The following is a 17,295-nucleotide window of genomic DNA, read 5'->3' on the forward strand; positions in this document are numbered from 1 at the left end:
GGTGTCATTTAAGTTTAACGTTAAGCTTATGATTTCTACACAAATGTTGAGGGCGGTGTTTTATTTGTTTACATGCACAATTATTCACAACATCATCATTATGACAATAAACTGTTTCCATCACCTTAACGCGAAATTTGAACTAAGGCATGCAAACTCAAGATAAAATCCCGTTTAATTTCTTTGATAATTCTGTGATTATCTCCGCATGTCCGGTTCCATTTAGGCTTTTTTGTGCACATTTTCAAAACATCTAAATAGTTAGTTAGAAAACCCCACAGAGATTGCACATTCAGTTACATCTCCCCACCCCAATAACTTGCCGGATCTGCCACGCCCCCTTATTCCGGCACCTCAGAATTGACAAATTAAGCACTGTTTGAAATGACATGAGAGCGAGTAAATGATGACAGAATTTTCATTTTTTGGGTGAACTGTCCCTTTAAATGTTTCACATTACTCTGACACAAGATTGCTGAACCATTATAATTTTGTGGACAGAAGAACTTTCATTCGAAACTGAGGCTGTGATTTAGTCAATGTGGACTTGACGCATCGACTAGTATCACAAAATATTGACTAGTCACTGTCATATCACCACAAAGCAACATCTGTTTGTTATTCTCTGATAAGCAGAACAAAGTACATTTTTTTCTGATTGTCTGAAGAAACGTCTAATTTTTTTGGCAGCAAATCAAAGCAATCCGAATACAAACCTGTTTGAGTTTCTCTGCTCATGTTTATACTGTTCCCGGAGGTTCATGAAGTGTTTGCTATGGTTTGCAAGCTAATATAAATAAGATTTTTTGTGCAGGTTTTAAATTTCCCTTGTGACGTTGCAGCAGCTGTATAAACCCAGCAACTAATTTCATGCTGAGTCTCTTTCAGTGAGACTTCTGCTGTTCTTGTGTACAATATTTATTGATTCAGATAGCGACTGCGGGCTCTTTCCTCCATATAGTGACTACTTGTGATGTCATCAATAGACCTATCATGGGACCCTGAGAATAACTCTCTTTCTTGTACACTTGTTCAAATTTAGCAGTCAGTTATAAACAAATCTAATATCCAAATCCTACCCGTGCTGCGGTCTCACCACTCGTGTTTGCCAGTGTTGAGAGAGCTAATCCTGTTGGGCTTTTTTAACTTTGCTTTGTGCTCAATAGGTGCTGCGTTGTTTTGATTATGTCTTCACCGGCGTCTTCACGTTTGAAATGATAATCAAGGTGAGTGAGTTTTCGAAGGCTCAGCTCGCAAGGAAAACATGATAGAGACACGTGAGGAGAATTATTTCTAAAACAAACTTCAATTTGGAGTGAAAAGCACAGCTGTTTAGATCCCAATGGTCCGATGAAGTCAAACAAAAGTGTGACAAAATGTAGGTACAGCTATGCATCAACTGTATTTGCATGAGCATGTGTGCTCATGTGCAAACTAGGGCTGTCAAATGATTAATCACGATTAATCGCATCCAGAATAAAAGTTTTGTGTTTACATAATATACAGTATGTCTGTGTTCTGTGCGTTTTATTTTGTATTTATAAAAATGTATAAAAATATATGTATATATTTAAGAAAAATAAAAGTAAAAATGTAATAAAGCAAAAAAAAGTATAAACATTTATATATAATTTAAATTATTGGTAAATATGAATAAATACATGTACATGTTTCCTAAATATGTATACATGTAGGTGTATGTGTTTATAAATACAAAATGAATATGCACAGTACACAGACATGTATTATGTAAACACAAACTTTTATTCTGGATGCGATTAATTGCGATTAATCGTTTGACAGACCTAGTGCAAACGTATTACAGTGTATAACAGTACATTATGTTATTTACATTGATGTTTAAATATAATGTAAAAGTTGTTTTTTCATTTTTGTTTTTGCAAAACAGGAATTTCCAACGCAAAAAATAATAATTGATTTATTCATTAACTCAATATGCCTCACTTTATGTCTTTTTTATTTTTATTATTTATTTTATAGTATTTTAATTTTATACCTCATTGAACAAACTCTCTAGAAAGAAGCTGCATTTTAACCTTCAGTGTATACATCAAAATGGTTCACACCTTTTTTCTTAAAGACACATTTTAGCCAGCTCAAAACATACATTTGCTCACACGAAATGTTCGATTATTGTTAAATAGAAGGCTTTTACTGGTTTATCAGCGTGAAATACTGGCCGTTTAGAAATACGTCATGTGTTTTCCTCAGATGATCGAGCAGGGTTTGATCCTCCATGACGGCTCTTACTTTCGTGACCTGTGGAACATTCTGGACTTCATAGTTGTGGTGGGAGCTCTGGTGGCCTTCGCTCTCACGTGAGTTCTGTTGAGAATCTGTTCTAACAAATGTTGCTCAAATGTCTTGTTATTCATTAATGCTGTGTGTGACAATGCCATGAGTTTTGTGAGGTAAAACATTACAACATTTCAAATGACGCACATATTGATGTTAGCGAATGCTCTCCTTTCTCTGTTGTGAGTTGATTTCCGTGCTCATTCAGAATGCTCGTCTGTTTCTCGTTTGTTTCTCTGTCGGTCGTCTTGTGGCTCACGGCATCTGGCAGGAATGTGATGGGGTAAAAACTCTCTTAAAAAAAATCTCTTGTGATTTTGTGAGACTAGTAATGTGTGTTTGAGAAATGTGATTTCTTTTTATTCTATTAGTAATGTGTTATTTTGTGATGCAGGAGTACCACAGGACGAGACATTAAAACCATAAAGTCGCTGCGTGTGCTCAGGGTTCTTCGTCCTCTCAAGACCATCAAACGACTTCCCAAACTCAAAGTATGTTAAAATATAACGAATACTTCTAAAACCAGAAAATTTGAACATTTGAATAAGATATTTCATTACATTTTTAGACATGTTAGTCACACCGTCTACACCGGGCGCGGCGCAACACAGCAATAGAACGCATTAGAACCCATTATAATTTAACATTTTGTCCACACTGGATGCGGCGCGACGCAACAGTCCCATTAAGAACAAGCCATTGTCATGTCGCGTCACACCGGTCGGTGTCAGACAGTATTTATGCGTTTTCTTTTAAAATATTGGAAGTTTGCAAATACAGTATTAAAAGACAAAATAAAAAATGGAAGATGTTGAAACTACAATGATTCCCAGATCTGTCATATAGCAGGTTTTCCTTTCTCTCTGTCATGCAGGGTTCGAATTGAGGGTGGGCTGGGGTGGTCCCGGACCCCTCATAAGCCTTAAGGGACCCCTCATAAGGTCTAAAATAATGAACTTGGGGTGTCCCTTGGTTTTTCATGAAAACTAAACTACTAAAAAAATCATAATTATTTTTTGTCAAATTATCACGTTAAAACAAAACACTTTTGTCCGTTATTTGTACAAATTTCATAAGACACCAATTAAAATGGCATTTTTATCAGAAAAATCCATGCATGCTCAAGCGCGCCACACAGTGTTCAATGAAGACACGTACAAAGATGTCACACAGAGACACTGGCTGCGTGCGGATCCTCTCATATTGAAAGCGTTTATCAAAACTTAACAGGTAGGCTACTAATTTTGATATGCAAGTCTTTATTTATGTACACTGTTATTTCACATTGTCAAAACTGATGCGACGCAATACTGAGCCACTAAAGGGACATAGGCTACAGGTGGTGGAAAAATAAGAAAGGGAGCAAAAATATTTTTAAACTTTTGCTCTCCCCAATAACTTCGCGTTCCTTTGAAAAACTTTCGTGTTTCCCCAAGAATATTTTTCTTTCCCCGAGAAAATTTTCGCATTCCCCAGAGATTATTTTGCACTCCCTTCTGCAAACATGAGCTCCGACTTTGATGAGAAGGCTACCTTTCTGCTTTCGCCCAAAGGAATGACATTCGTTTTTCTTATTCTGCATTGGTTCATATGGATTATTTTCATATACTTGATATACATTATCAGGAGATGAATAAAACACTCATATGCTTCTGCATACGGCTACTGGCTGGTTTTGCAGCACTGTACAGACAGCCACTACTGACTTTGATGCATCCTCTACCACAATCGTTTAAAGGATTTTTTTATTAATATTCCAAAACAAGGGAATAGCACTGCATTGCAATAGATTCAAAGGACAAGAAAATAAATAAAGGAAAATAAAAGACAGGAAATCTCAATTAGTAAAAAAAATCATACATTTTGAAAAACTTGTTATTCTTATTGCTATCAATAAGTTTAAGAGATTTTACAATGAGCGAAATCTCAGTAAAAAAGACAAAAACCTATAGGAAAAATCTTAAGAAATTTGTTTTTGTGAATAAAAAATGTATAATGCAAAATGAAAAAATCAACAGCAAGATCGATACCATAGTCACTGCAAAAAAATAAAGAAATAAAGATTTCAATCTCTCCGTCATGTGGATCTCTTTTAATGGATTATCAACATTTTAAGGACGTTTATGCGTGTAATGTGCAAATTACTATGATCCAAACTATCATGTGATTGATGCTTGTACTGGCAGCTTCGTCGTTTTTTTTTAGGGCTTGTTAGGGGCCCCCCAAGAGCCTTGACAGAATTCGAACACTGCTGTCATGTTCTCTCAAAATGTTTTTCCCGTCTTGATTCGCAGGCTGTCTTTGACTGTGTGGTGACGTCCCTAAAGAACGTCTTTAACATTCTCATTGTCTACAAGCTCTTCATGTTCATCTTTGCCGTCATCGCTGTGCAGCTCTTCAAAGGGAAATTTTACTACTGCACAGACAGTTCCAAGGACACAGAAGAAGAATGCAAGTAGGTGCCTGTTAAAACTGCAGTCTAATTTAAATAACGCTAAAATTAATATTGAGCCACATGCATGTTATCATTCAAAGCTTGGAAGAAGCTCCACTGATACGAGGCAGAAAATGTAAATGGTGCTGCGAATGGAAGGAAGACATTTCAGGCGCACAGAATCGTCTCTGAATCTTAATAAATGTTTCTGCTAATGTTCCGCAGGGGCTACTACATTGATTACGACAAAGACAAGAAAAACAAGGAGAAACGAGAGTGGAAGAGACGCGATTTCCACTACGATAACATCATCTGGGCCCTGTTGACTCTCTTCACCGTGTCTACCGGGGAGGGCTGGCCACAGTAAGAGCAAAATGGGTTTGGTGTTTGTATGTGGTGAAATTTTGGCTGTTGTTATCGCAAAAATAAACACTTGTTTGGTTGACACAAATATGATGGGCACAAATCCATGTGTACAGTAAGTCTTGTTTGGTGTTGTAGAGTTTTGCAACACTCTGTAGATGTGACCGAGGAGGACCGGGGACCCATTCAAGGGAACAGAATGGAGATGTCCATCTTTTATGTCATTTATTTCGTGGTCTTCCCCTTCTTCTTTGTCAACATATTCGTGGCTCTCATCATCATTACCTTTCAAGAGCAAGGTGACAAAATGATGGAAGAGTGCAGTCTGGAGAAAAATGAGGTGAGTTACAGATGTGCATTGCACACGGATGTATCCTTTTGATTGTATTATTTTACAATTTTGATTTAGTTAACATGTCAGCCATGTGAATTTTAAAACGTTGAACAGAACACTTACAGTATAAACATGGGAATGGCCAAGATTCACAGGGGAGGCTTGAGGTGCGTCCCAAATCGCGCACTTATGCATGATTCTGCGCCATTTTGTAGTGTAAATAGTGTGAGTAGTGCGTTCACATTGAAAATTCTCAAAAAAGAAGTGCACTTTTAGTACCTGGATGATGCACTTTTTCAACTGAAAATATGAAGTGTGGAACTGTGGACACTTCACGCACTCAACGTTCGCAGTTTCGCTTACGTAGCGGAAGGGAGGCGGGGCTATCAGACGCTGCTCCAGCAAAACTCTCCTGCAGAGTGATAACGCTTAAATCTGAGGATGACAAAAGTAATGCTGGGCAAAACATATGAAAACTACATTAAATGTACAATATACAAGTTGATTTTTATTCACACGCATTGTGCCGTGCGATTGATGTCATTTGCGCTCGTCTGGGAAACCGATATACGTCCGGTTAGTTTCAAACCGTTTAGTATTCCATTTGGGACGATACTACACTTCTAAAATTCATACACTACATGTTTGAGTGCATAGTGCATAGTATTTCATTTGGGACACAGCTATAGTTAATCATTTTAAACTATAGATGCAGAAAATTCAACAATTTTTAAGCATGACATTTGCATAGCATTTGGAGGCTTTTACATTGTTTATATTTTAAACCGGAACTTCATCCCCACCCTCTCATTTCCAGTCCTGTGTATAAATTGATGTCCAACAGAATGATTTTTGTGACAGCTATCTAAAAATAGTGTCATATTCTGTCTTCAATGAAAAGCAGAGGATATCTCTATGTATTACAGTGTTATTGTATCTCTCTATTAGAGGGCTTGTATCGACTTTGCCATCAGTGCCAAGCCTCTGACTCGCTACATGCCGCAGAACAGACAGTCCTTACAGTACCGCCTGTGGCACTTTGTGGTATCGCCCTTGTTTGAGTACACCGTGCTGACAATGATCGCCCTCAACACCATCGTCCTCATGATGAAGGTAAGGAGAAAAGTCCCCACGTCATCTGTGGCGCAAGACAGGTGTATAAAATGTTCAACAGAATCCATGAAATCCAAAAAGGGGGTTTTGAGACCACCTGACAACCTCTTTAGTGTACCCTCACCCAACTTCCTGTTTAAAAAGGAAGCAGAAAACACCAACACAGAATCAGAACAATGAGGCCAATTGATTCCATACTTTTTTAATGTTGTGCTAATATTCAAAAGCAAAGCCACATTTGTAACCCAAGTTAAGAAATAGACAACAATGTGACAGTTTATAGTATATACACAACATAAAGTGTCAAGGAAAATACATAAATGTCTCTTAAAACCTGCTGGTTTGTGCTAATGTGTATTGTCAGAATAACGGGTTGATTTAGCTTTTTTTGGTCTGCAGTAGGTGGGCGTTTGTCTCTGCTGATGACCCCTTCTCTCTGATATTGCTCTCGAACCAGACTGTCATGAATCACAGCTTATTAAATATTGATCTGAAGTCACCAGCTTCTATTTAACTTTCCCTCATTAGCTTTAGTCTGACGTCCCCCCTGACTAATGTCACCTGGAGTTAAAGGTGGGCTGTACTAGTCATGCTGTCTCTGAGGTGAATAGAGTAACAAAACACATGCTTAAAATATCGTTGGGAAGTCTGAAAAAGCTTCCTGCTACTGATGCTTGGGAAACTATGTACTTTTATGAAATTAAAAACAGACAGAGCTAAAATAATAATATGGAGAAATAAAGCAAATGGATAAACTGACGACCAAAAAAAAAAGAAAAGCACTAAAACTTTCTCTCCCTTACAGCATCACGAGCCTCGCGCTGCAGGGTATGATGATGTACTAAAACACCTCAACACTGCGTTCACAGTTATTTTCTCTGTGGAATGTGTTCTCAAGATCCTGGCGTTTGGTTTTACGGTAAGCACACACTGGACGTGTGCTACGCTGTATATATACATTGAAATGCATTTCCTCATTCAGCGTTACCTCTATGTCTTTCAGAATTATTTCAGAGACACGTGGAATATATTTGATTTCATCACGGTTCTAGGAAGCATCACTGAAATTGTGGTTGACCAGTTCTCTCCAAAGGTAAGAAATAAACCACACTGCACCTTTTCTGGTTTGTAGACGATATTCGTGTGCATGAGAATTTTTTTAATGCAAGTACTGTAAATGCTACCTTCAAACCAATAACCACGCAAAAGAAATCACTTACATATTTGGATTGTTTCTATCTAGTATAGCTGGGATAGCATCTCTGTTCTGATTGGTTTGCAGTCTGGTACTTTTAACATGAGCTTCCTGAAGCTGTTCCGGGCCGCTCGGCTGATTAAACTTCTGCGTCAGGGCTACACCATCCGTATTCTGCTCTGGACGTTTGTGCAATCTTTTAAGGTTAGACCTATTTTCCATATGCCCAATGCCCAAAAACTGTGTGTTTAGCTTTGGCGGTCTTGCAGACACTGGCTCTTCCCTGAGGAAATGCACATCTTTAGATGAATGTTTAATGAGTTTAACGCGACTTTTGTCTTGCAGGCTCTTCCGTACGTCTGTCTGCTCATCGCCATGCTGTTTTTCATCTATGCCATCATTGGCATGCAGGTTAAGATTATTCTCTCTTTTGAGTTTCATTTCTCTCTGTATCTTTGTCTGTATTTTACTGAGACCTAACATGTGTTTTGTTATCTATCTAAAGGTGTTTGGCAACATCAAGCTCAATGAAAAAAGCCAAATCAACCGTCACAATAACTTTAAGACCTTCTTTGGTGCGCTCATGCTATTGTTCAGGTAAGTTTTATGCTTTTTCTAATGTCATTTTAATTTTGTTTTCTTGTTTTATAGAGCCTTTGTTTTAATAAAAAATACAGGTCCTTACATTTTATCGGTCACTTTGACACTTTGAAAATTGACAGCTTCAGTGATGAACACGTGTCAATAATGTATGGTGTCTCTGTGTGTGTGTTAGGAGTGCAACAGGTGAGTCATGGCAGGACATCATGTTGTCGTGTTTAGGAGAGAAGGAGTGTGAAACGGACATGTCTCTCAACAACTCCACAACAAAAGACATACGGAAAGAATGTGGTACAGACTTCGCATACTTCTACTTCGTCTCTTTCATCTTCTTCAGTTCATTTCTGGTGAGCACAATTTACTCACACAAATGCACACGCCTGTACAAGTGTGTTTATGTTTTCTCAGTTCCTTAAAAGCATGTTTGATATCTATTCCACTGTTTCTCTCTCTGTCTCTCTTTAAGATGTTGAATCTCTTTGTGGCTGTGATCATGGATAATTTTGAGTACCTGACACGTGATTCGTCCATTCTGGGTCCTCATCACTTGGACGAGTTTGTACGGATCTGGGGAGAATATGACCGCGCCGCATGGTTAGAAACACGGTTTTAAACTCTTTTGGTTGGTTAAATGGCATACAGACATAAATTAAATGTACAGGGCAGTAAAATAAATGTACAGTAAAATCCACTAGCTTGTAATATGTTGTCATTATACAGTACACGCGTTAACGCATGCGATTAATTTTTTTCAGATTAACGCGTTAAAATATTTAACGCAATTAACGCAGCATCCATTTATTTGGTCATCCTTTGTCTACTGTTACATTATATAATCACGCTCTTATTCATGTAAAGGCCTTTAAAAATGTTTAGCGTGATTTAAAACCGTTGCTTTGACGCGTTCAATTAAATAGGATCCTTAATGAATGCAAAGAGTGAAAATGGGAAAGGGCGTCAAATCTGCGTAGAGTGGCAGCTCTTAAAGGGGCCGCATTCTTAAACCTGCTGCTGTGACTCCTGTCATTAATCAAAGAACAAAAGAAAAGAGGAAATCAATGTGTTTTGTTAATTTAATTCTGTATTTAATTTAGAATTTAGCATTAAAGACCGTAAAGTGTTTGAGAACTTAATTCAATTTCTGTATATTTCCTACCTGTTATACTGTACATGATAGCTCTCAATTATACTGTACTTCAGTGTTTAGCAGCTATAATTCATGTTAAAATAAAGAAAAAAATCATCAATTTAATGGAGACATCAGTTGCAGTGCTAATATCAGAATGTTGGCTTTCATTCATAAAATGATGTTGTTAAAGAAATCTGTTGTTTCTACATTAATTTGGAGATTAAATGTGAAATTATTAGAACGTAAAAGTATATTTAAAAACATTAATGTTATATGCGATTAATCGTGATTAATCACAGATTTTTTTTTTAAAGTTATTAATCAGATTTTTTAAAATCGATTGACAGCACTAATTGAATGTATTGAAAAATTGTTGCACAGCAAAATCGCCAGTGTTAAAAAGGGTCAAATTAACGCTCGCAGTGTTTATATAATCCACACTTTGAGAGTGTGGATTATATACCGTATACACCGTGAGTGTTAATTTGACCTTTTTTAACACTGGCGATTTTACTGTGTGGGACTAGGATTTTTGCCTAATGAATGTAGAGAATAATTTGCTTTAAAGTTTAGAATGGTCTGTATCTTTCACTCTTATACTAATCTTAAAATTAGCAGGATGACTTTAAATGGTTTATATCATGAAAAATGTGCTAATGTTATTGTTATTGCATGTTATTGTACTATGTAAACTAGGGCTGTCAAACATTTAACCATGATTTATCACATCCAGAATAAACGTTTGTGTTTACATGATGTATGTCTGTGTACTGTGCATATTAATTTTGCATTTATTAACAAATCAACACATACATCTATACTATATTTAGGAAATATTTACATGTATTTATTTATATTTGCCAATAATTTCAATTATATCAAAATTTTTATTCATTTTTATATTTTTCTTAAATATATGCAAGTATGTGTTTATAAATACAAAATTGATATGCACAGTACACAGACATATATTATGTAAAAAAAAAATTCTGTATGCGATTAATCGTGATTAATCGTTTGACAGCCCTTATGAAAACATTAACAGTACTGTAACTCTAAAGTCAAAACATCCTCCCATAAGTTTTTTTTCTAGAAAATGTTTTTTAATTTAAGTCAATTTAGCAACCACACCTTCCGGGTTGCAGGTCAGAAGAAAAAAACTCCCCACATTCAATTTAGCAAACTTGAAATAAAGTTAAATGAAGTGAATGTGTGGCCATTTCCCTTCTTATAGAAAATGGCTTTAAACAACTTTTTCTGCCTGATTTTGCCATTTTACAGTAAAAAACATTACCAACATTCTACAGGTAAGTGGACCTCAGGGAAAATATAAAATAAAATATATGATATATGACCCCTTTAAAATATATTTTATGACTAATAATCACTTACAGCACATTTATGCCAATCCCCACCTGTCTATGTACTGCTAACAGCTAGTATTTCCTTCTTCAGTGGAAAACTGCACTATAAGGAGATGTACAAAGTAGTGCGCTCAATATCGCCTCCTCTGGGCTTCGGAAAGAATTGCCCCTACAGGGTGGCGTGCAAGGTTTGGCTCACCTACGAAAACTACCCCGCTGCCTCTCTCCTCCTTTCTTATCCACCCCCCTCCCCGTGATCTAATCCAGTGTAACTACTGTATCCGCCGGGTCAAACACTGAGAGACAAGAGCTCAGAGCACAGAGAGAATGCTCCGCGTTTCGCCCCTATAGTGTGAATAACTGATGCAGTTAATGACACTGAGAAGCATCCATCAGTCAGCTCCATTAGTTCACACTGTTGATGGATGTCAGTGGGGATTCAGTCTCTCTGTGTCTGAATTGGATTTGGGGCTTTTATTGAACGTTATCCCATAAATGTGGGTTTTAGATTAGAAGAGAGCGGACTCCTCAGGCTCACCATTGTCTCGCCTGTTTGGTCAATCTCTGTCCTGGCTTAAAACAATCAATGTCAGAAATTAACTTTTTGTTAACTTGAAAATGTATTAATATTTTCCACTGTTGTTGTTGTTTATTTTCAGTGGTATTTTTCTAATCATTTTTTTATATGTTTTGTGAACATTAAGTTTTTACGCTAAAATATATAATATAATATAATTTTTTAATTGTATTAAAAGTATACATTATATAAACGTATATATGCACAGTAGCGGGAAAAAATTAAGAGACCATTTCAAAGACCATTTTCATTAACTATTTATAGGAATGTATGTGTTTAGGTAAAATTATCATTTTTGTTTCATTCTGTGAAGTACTAACAATATTTCTCCCATATTTTTAAATAAACAAATGAAAACAGGAGAAACAGGTCAAAATAACAGAAAAGATGCTCTGTATTCTTTAAGACCTCAAATACTCACTCTTAAAGTTCACTTTTAAGCGATACAACAGTAATATTTGTATTGTATTTAGGAAAAGTAAAACAACATTTTTATTAGGGCTGTCTACGTTAAGGCGTTAATCCATGCGATTAATTTTTTTCATATTAACGTGTTAAAAGATTTAAAACAATTAATGCAGCATCCGTTTATTTTGTCATCCTTTGTCTAGGGTTACATTATATAATCACGCTCTTATTCATGTAAAGGCCTTTAAACCATTTTATCCTGTCATTAATGTTAATCAAAGAACAAGCTTTAATTTTTTTGTAGCTTTAATTCTGTATTTAATTTAGAATTTAGCATTAAAGACTGTAAAGTGTTTGAGAACTGTTGTTTCTACATCAATTTGGAGATTAAATGTGAAATTATTAGAATGTAAAAGTGTATTTAAAAACATTAATGTTATGTGCGATTAAACGTGATTAATCACAGAAAAATGTGTAATTAATCATATGATTTTTCTAATCGATTGACAGTGCTGAAAGAATGAACAATTGGAATGGTCTCTTATTTTTTTCCGTGGCTATACATATACACACATACACACACACAATTGAATAATTGAAATAGTTGAATAATATTAAAAATAAAATATTATATTATATTATATTAAAATAAAAATTCAGTGCGAGAGCTTTTTTTACCCTCATATTTTGGATTATTCTTTTTTCATTTTTAATAGCCTTTGTTCATTTCTGATACTGACTACAATACATTCAGGTTCATGTTCTCTAATGGCAGAGGTTCAATACGCCCAGTCAAACCCTCAGATCCACTCACTTGACTCATCAGATCTTTGGCTGTTGTAATATTTTCTCTCCTCAGACTCTTCTATGCCAGCAAAGCATAGAAAGCCTTCCACCTGGCTCCACCTCTTTATCTAGACAAGTTTAATTTTCCTTTCGATAGTTGTTTTAATTCTTTTCTTATATATGAAACACATTAAAATAACCTTCCCTCACCTGTTTCTTCCTTCTCCCTTTATCTTTTCTGTTGTTTTCTTTTCCCTCTTCCTCACTGTCTTCCTCTCCTCCCCTATTTCTTGGGAATGCCCTATTCCTCCTCTCCATCACATTGCCCTCTGGTGACCGTCCCCTCTCCCAGTGGCCGTATTCATTACACTGATATGTACGAGATGCTGACCTGCATGTCCCCACCGCTCGGCCTGGGCAAGAAATGCCCCTCCAAAGTGGCGTATAAGGTAGTCTGCAGTATTACAGTTTACATCAAGTCTGCTTGTTTGCAAGAGACTCAAGGAATGTTAATGTTAAGATTGAAGTAATTCTATTCTCTTTGTTCATTTCTGAGATATGTTAACCGTAATTATTTGTATGTCATGTGCTTTGCACTGGCTTTATCTCTTAGTCACACCCTTAAAATTGCTTAGCATTACTGACATCTCAGGTGGGCAGTAGTTACTATATCATATACTGTAGTTATTATATCATGTAAATATTATTTTATTATTATTTTCAGTTTATCAGTGATGTTATTCTGTTTCATTGTCTTTGATCATCCAATATCCTTTCTATATTTGCCAGTAACCCTTTATTTGAATATGTTCCCTTACACACTCTCGACAACGCTGTCATAAATCTCCTCACTGTCTCTGCTCTCTCTCTAAGATATATTTGTTTCAACTAAATGCATGACTTTGTGTTGTTTGTGATTTCTTGGTCTTGCATTATTGATATTGTTGTGACTGGAGCATCAAGGTAGACTATTTTCTTAAATTCTAAATGCACTTCTTCTGGTGAACATTTCCCACGGCAGTTCAAAGACGTCGCAAGCAACAGAGCTTTTATGTTTTTTACGTAATAATAAAACGATGCTTAAAGGGATAGTTCACCCCAAAATGAAACATATTTTATTATTTACTCACCCTCAGGTCATTCCCAACCTGTATGGCTTATTTTCTTTCAACATTGGGGCTATTGACTTCCATTGTCTCAAAATGTGAAGAAAGAGTCATATACAGGTTTGAATGATATGGGGGTGATTAAACAATGAGAGAATTTGTATTTTTGGGTGAACTATTCCTTTAAATATGCATCCTTGCTAATGGTCTACTAACACATGAATTATACCACCACTATTAACCGTCATTAAACTTCAAAATCTAAAAACATATAAAACCATACAGTATATGCTCACCAGAAAGTCCACTTACAGTAGTTTTCATCAGATGAGAATACTGACCTTTGTATTTCATATGTTCTTTCCTGTGTCTCCGTGGCGATGTGCTCTTAGCGGTTGGTGCTGATGAACATGCCGGTGGATGAAGACATGTCCGTCCACTTCACCTCCACTCTAATGGCGCTGATACGCACCGCACTGGATATTAAAATCGCTCGAGGTCAGCATCGCTGCTGATTTACAGACCTGTTGAAGTGTACTTTGGTGGGATTTTTTGGTTTTTGATTCTGTTAATGATGAAATCGTATTAGTCGAATGGTCTTTGTATGGCAGGAGGAGAGGACAGGGGCCAGATGGACATAGAGTTGCAGAAAGAAATCAGCGTCATATGGCCACACCTCTCCCAGAAATCCCTTGACCTGCTTGTACCCATCCACAAAGGTGAGCACCAGCTCGGACAAACAGTGTCATTTCTGAGGTCTGTTTCTCTGTGCGTTCTGTTGTCATCCATCATTAAAGTGAGATCCATATTTTTTTAATCTTCATTTGTTTCTTGTAGCCAGTGACATGACTATTGGGAAGATCTATGCAGCCATGATGATCATGGACTATTACAAGCAGAACAAAGCTAAGAAACTCCGTCAGCAGCTTGAGGAACAGGTACAGCTCTACTAAAGTTTTACTACACCACAACTATAACAACAAGAGCAACAATATTGTGGAGATTGTCTTCAAAGATTTTTTCCAGCGAATCAAGGCTAAAACTTGGACAGCCAATCAAAATCTATTAAAATTTAAAGGAGTGTGCAAGCTTAGAAAAAACATAATGTATTGTTGGTGTGGACACTATTACAGTTATTCGTGTTTTTGGTGTGAATGGGCCTTAAAGGGATAGTTCACCTAAAAATGAAAATTCCATCATCACTTACTCACCCTCGTGTCATTCCAAACTTGTATGACTTTCTTCTGCTGAACACAAGAGAAGATATTTTGAAGATTGTTTGTAACCAAACAACATAGGTTCCCATTGACTTCCATTGTGTGGACACAACACCACTGAGACATTTCTCACAATATCTTTTTTTAGTTCTGCAGAACAAAGAAATGTAATGAGGGCGAATTTTATTTTATTTTGGGGTGAACTGCCTCTTTACGGCAGTTTAAGTTGCACAAAGCAGCAAAGTCTGTGTGTCTTTAGCTGTGAAGATGCTCTGACCATCTAATGTCATCTTGCAGAAACATGCACCGATGTTCCAGCGCATGGATGCGTCGTCGCTCCCACAGGACATCCTCTGCAGCGCCAAAGCTCTGCCATTCCTGACCCACAGTGCTGGCTCTGCCCTGTAAATCTAATTTTGTGTGTGTGTGTGTGTGTGTGTACTTATACTGGCCCTCTATCTATCGGCACCCACACACTTAAATTGTTTTTTCAATTCGCTTCTTTATTGTACACTTAATATTGACAAGTTTATGGTCTCTTCAGCACCAGAGGTGGGTTTGTGGCACTGAGTCCCATCTCCCCCCAAGATCTCTTCATGCAGCCTGTAGCCCAAGAAAGCATGGAGGAGAGAGAGGAATACCAGCATCAGTATCACCCCCAGAGCATGGTAGGATAATACACAAACACACGTTTCACCTAATATGCATTTGCCTTGAGATGTCTTTTAATTTGTTTGCATACGTGAATTCAATTTTGGTTTTGCCAAAAAAAACCTTCAGATTCTATTTTCATAAGATAACTGGGTATGAACTTCACACAACCAATTTTTGAAGATTTAGAAACATCAAGGCTGAACAAAAGATTCATTTAGAATCTGTTAAGGAAAACACTGAAAAGAAACATTCTTGATTAAAAATAGCTTAGATACGTCCAAATTTTGAGAGTTCAAAGTTAAGACGGGCTATACCAAAACAATTTAAACAGACCTTAGCTTTTAGTTTCACAGCCAAGAACTGTAAATTGCTACTTGCATTGTTTTCAAAGGTACTGTAGTTGGTTCACATTATAGGGAGGATGCAAAAATAAATGTAAAAAGTAAAATTTTTGACTCAAGTTCAGTCATTGTTTGCCACACAGCTAAATGTTTAAAGAAGGAAAAAACGGATGTAATTTTGTCTAGTCACCCTCATAAAAATGAGTTTGCACCATTAATCGACCGCATTCTTCATGCTGATTCCATGCTTTCCTGATCCATTTTCTTATCTTCAGCTGTCCCATCCTTTTATCATTTGGCTTTTGGCCTTTTAAAGGTGAAGCTTCAAAAGAGCTTATGAAAGATACACTGATCGAGTATAGACTCCTGGGTCAAACTAAAGTCCAGGCCTATTACGATAGAGCAAGTATTGGCTAAGATAGATGCTTTTTTGCTTAGACGCTTTTTTGCTCCCGAGTTTGTTTTCTATTTCCCTCCCGCTCTTTTCCTCTTGTCGCTCTGTCTTTTTCGAAAACCCTGTTGTCGACTTTTTCTTTGCCTCTCCACCTTGTACTGCGCTACACCGCTAAATGTATTTTCAGTTTCCATTTGAAGTGTTTCTGAGGCCGGATTCTCATGCTCATGTCTATGGGGGTGAACACACAGGATGTATTGTAACGTACTAAATCAGATTAAAACAGAACCCTGCAGAAGAGAAAAAAATCCAAATGTTACATTTGCTATTGATGTAAACACTCTTGATATGCTTTAAATACACCCCTTAGCTTACATGAATCTCTCCATTGTTCGTGACATTGCCGATGTGGTTTGTCGCAGTGTTTCAGCGTGATAGATGGAACTCAAGGCTGCTTGTGTGTACAACCCCTAAGCGTGGCTTCCCTTTCCAAACCCCATACACACATTGGCATCATGATTACTGTCGACACTGGTGCAATGATATTTTTGATGAGGTTTTTTTCTGTCTCTAACTGCGTAGGTGCCAGAGCACAAAGAGTTTAGAGCTGTGCTGCTCCCCACTAGCATGCAGTCTGATCCACTGCAGGTGCCAGGGAGAGGCGTCTCTATCCGAGCCTCCTCCATGCCACGGCTGGAGATAGAGCCACAGGTACGGCTGCCTGTGTTAGCCTAGCCTAGTGATGCTGTATGGTTGCCGTAGTGATAAGTTACTTGAGCATCAGTGTTGTTATTGGTGCAAATGAAGGAGTGGGAGAGATGGAGTTTGTGATGATAATATGGGACTGTGATGGATAGCCCTGCTGGAAACCTAAACGAAACATCTGGTCATTGCTTGTTATTTATGGTTATAAGCTGGTCCAAGCGGGTTTATACCAGTTTGTCATGGTAGTTTAAGCTTCTGT

At 37.1% G+C, this 17,295-nt stretch overlaps 1 protein-coding gene across 8 annotated transcripts in view; it reads left to right on the plus strand.

The window, feature by feature from the left end:
• LOC130567820 (voltage-dependent R-type calcium channel subunit alpha-1E) overlaps nt 1-17,295 on the plus strand; it is a 101,111-nt gene that overhangs the window by 79,424 nt on the left and 4,392 nt on the right. For 3 of the 8 annotated variants that reach the window (XM_057356247.1, XM_057356253.1, XM_057356255.1), the window contains 22 exons: nt 1,167-1,226; nt 2,233-2,339; nt 2,588-2,599; nt 2,711-2,807; nt 4,611-4,771; nt 4,976-5,113; nt 5,252-5,453; nt 6,396-6,560; nt 7,366-7,479; nt 7,564-7,653; nt 7,843-7,959; nt 8,101-8,166; nt 8,261-8,352; nt 8,531-8,702; nt 8,822-8,949; nt 12,972-13,068; nt 14,118-14,223; nt 14,337-14,444; nt 14,563-14,663; nt 15,240-15,346; nt 15,487-15,610; nt 16,914-17,042. In XM_057356247.1, the coding sequence (XP_057212230.1) occupies nt 1,167-1,226; nt 2,233-2,339; nt 2,588-2,599; nt 2,711-2,807; nt 4,611-4,771; nt 4,976-5,113; nt 5,252-5,453; nt 6,396-6,560; nt 7,366-7,479; nt 7,564-7,653; nt 7,843-7,959; nt 8,101-8,166; nt 8,261-8,352; nt 8,531-8,702; nt 8,822-8,949; nt 12,972-13,068; nt 14,118-14,223; nt 14,337-14,444; nt 14,563-14,663; nt 15,240-15,346; nt 15,487-15,610; nt 16,914-17,042 (2,493 nt within the window). Of the gene's footprint in view, nt 1-1,166; nt 1,227-2,232; nt 2,340-2,587; nt 2,600-2,710; nt 2,808-4,610; nt 4,772-4,975; nt 5,114-5,251; nt 5,454-6,395; nt 6,561-7,365; nt 7,480-7,563; nt 7,654-7,842; nt 7,960-8,100; nt 8,167-8,260; nt 8,353-8,530; nt 8,703-8,821; nt 8,950-10,939; nt 11,037-12,971; nt 13,069-14,117; nt 14,224-14,336; nt 14,445-14,562; nt 14,664-15,239; nt 15,347-15,486; nt 15,611-16,913; nt 17,043-17,295 lie in introns of all 8 variants that reach the window. The other 5 variants (XM_057356249.1, XM_057356248.1, XM_057356254.1 and 2 more) reach the window with 4 other exon arrangements.

This window comes from Triplophysa rosa, linkage group LG17, assembly GCF_024868665.1.
Source record: "Triplophysa rosa linkage group LG17, Trosa_1v2, whole genome shotgun sequence".
Classification (NCBI taxonomy): domain Eukaryota; kingdom Metazoa; phylum Chordata; class Actinopteri; order Cypriniformes; family Nemacheilidae; genus Triplophysa; species Triplophysa rosa.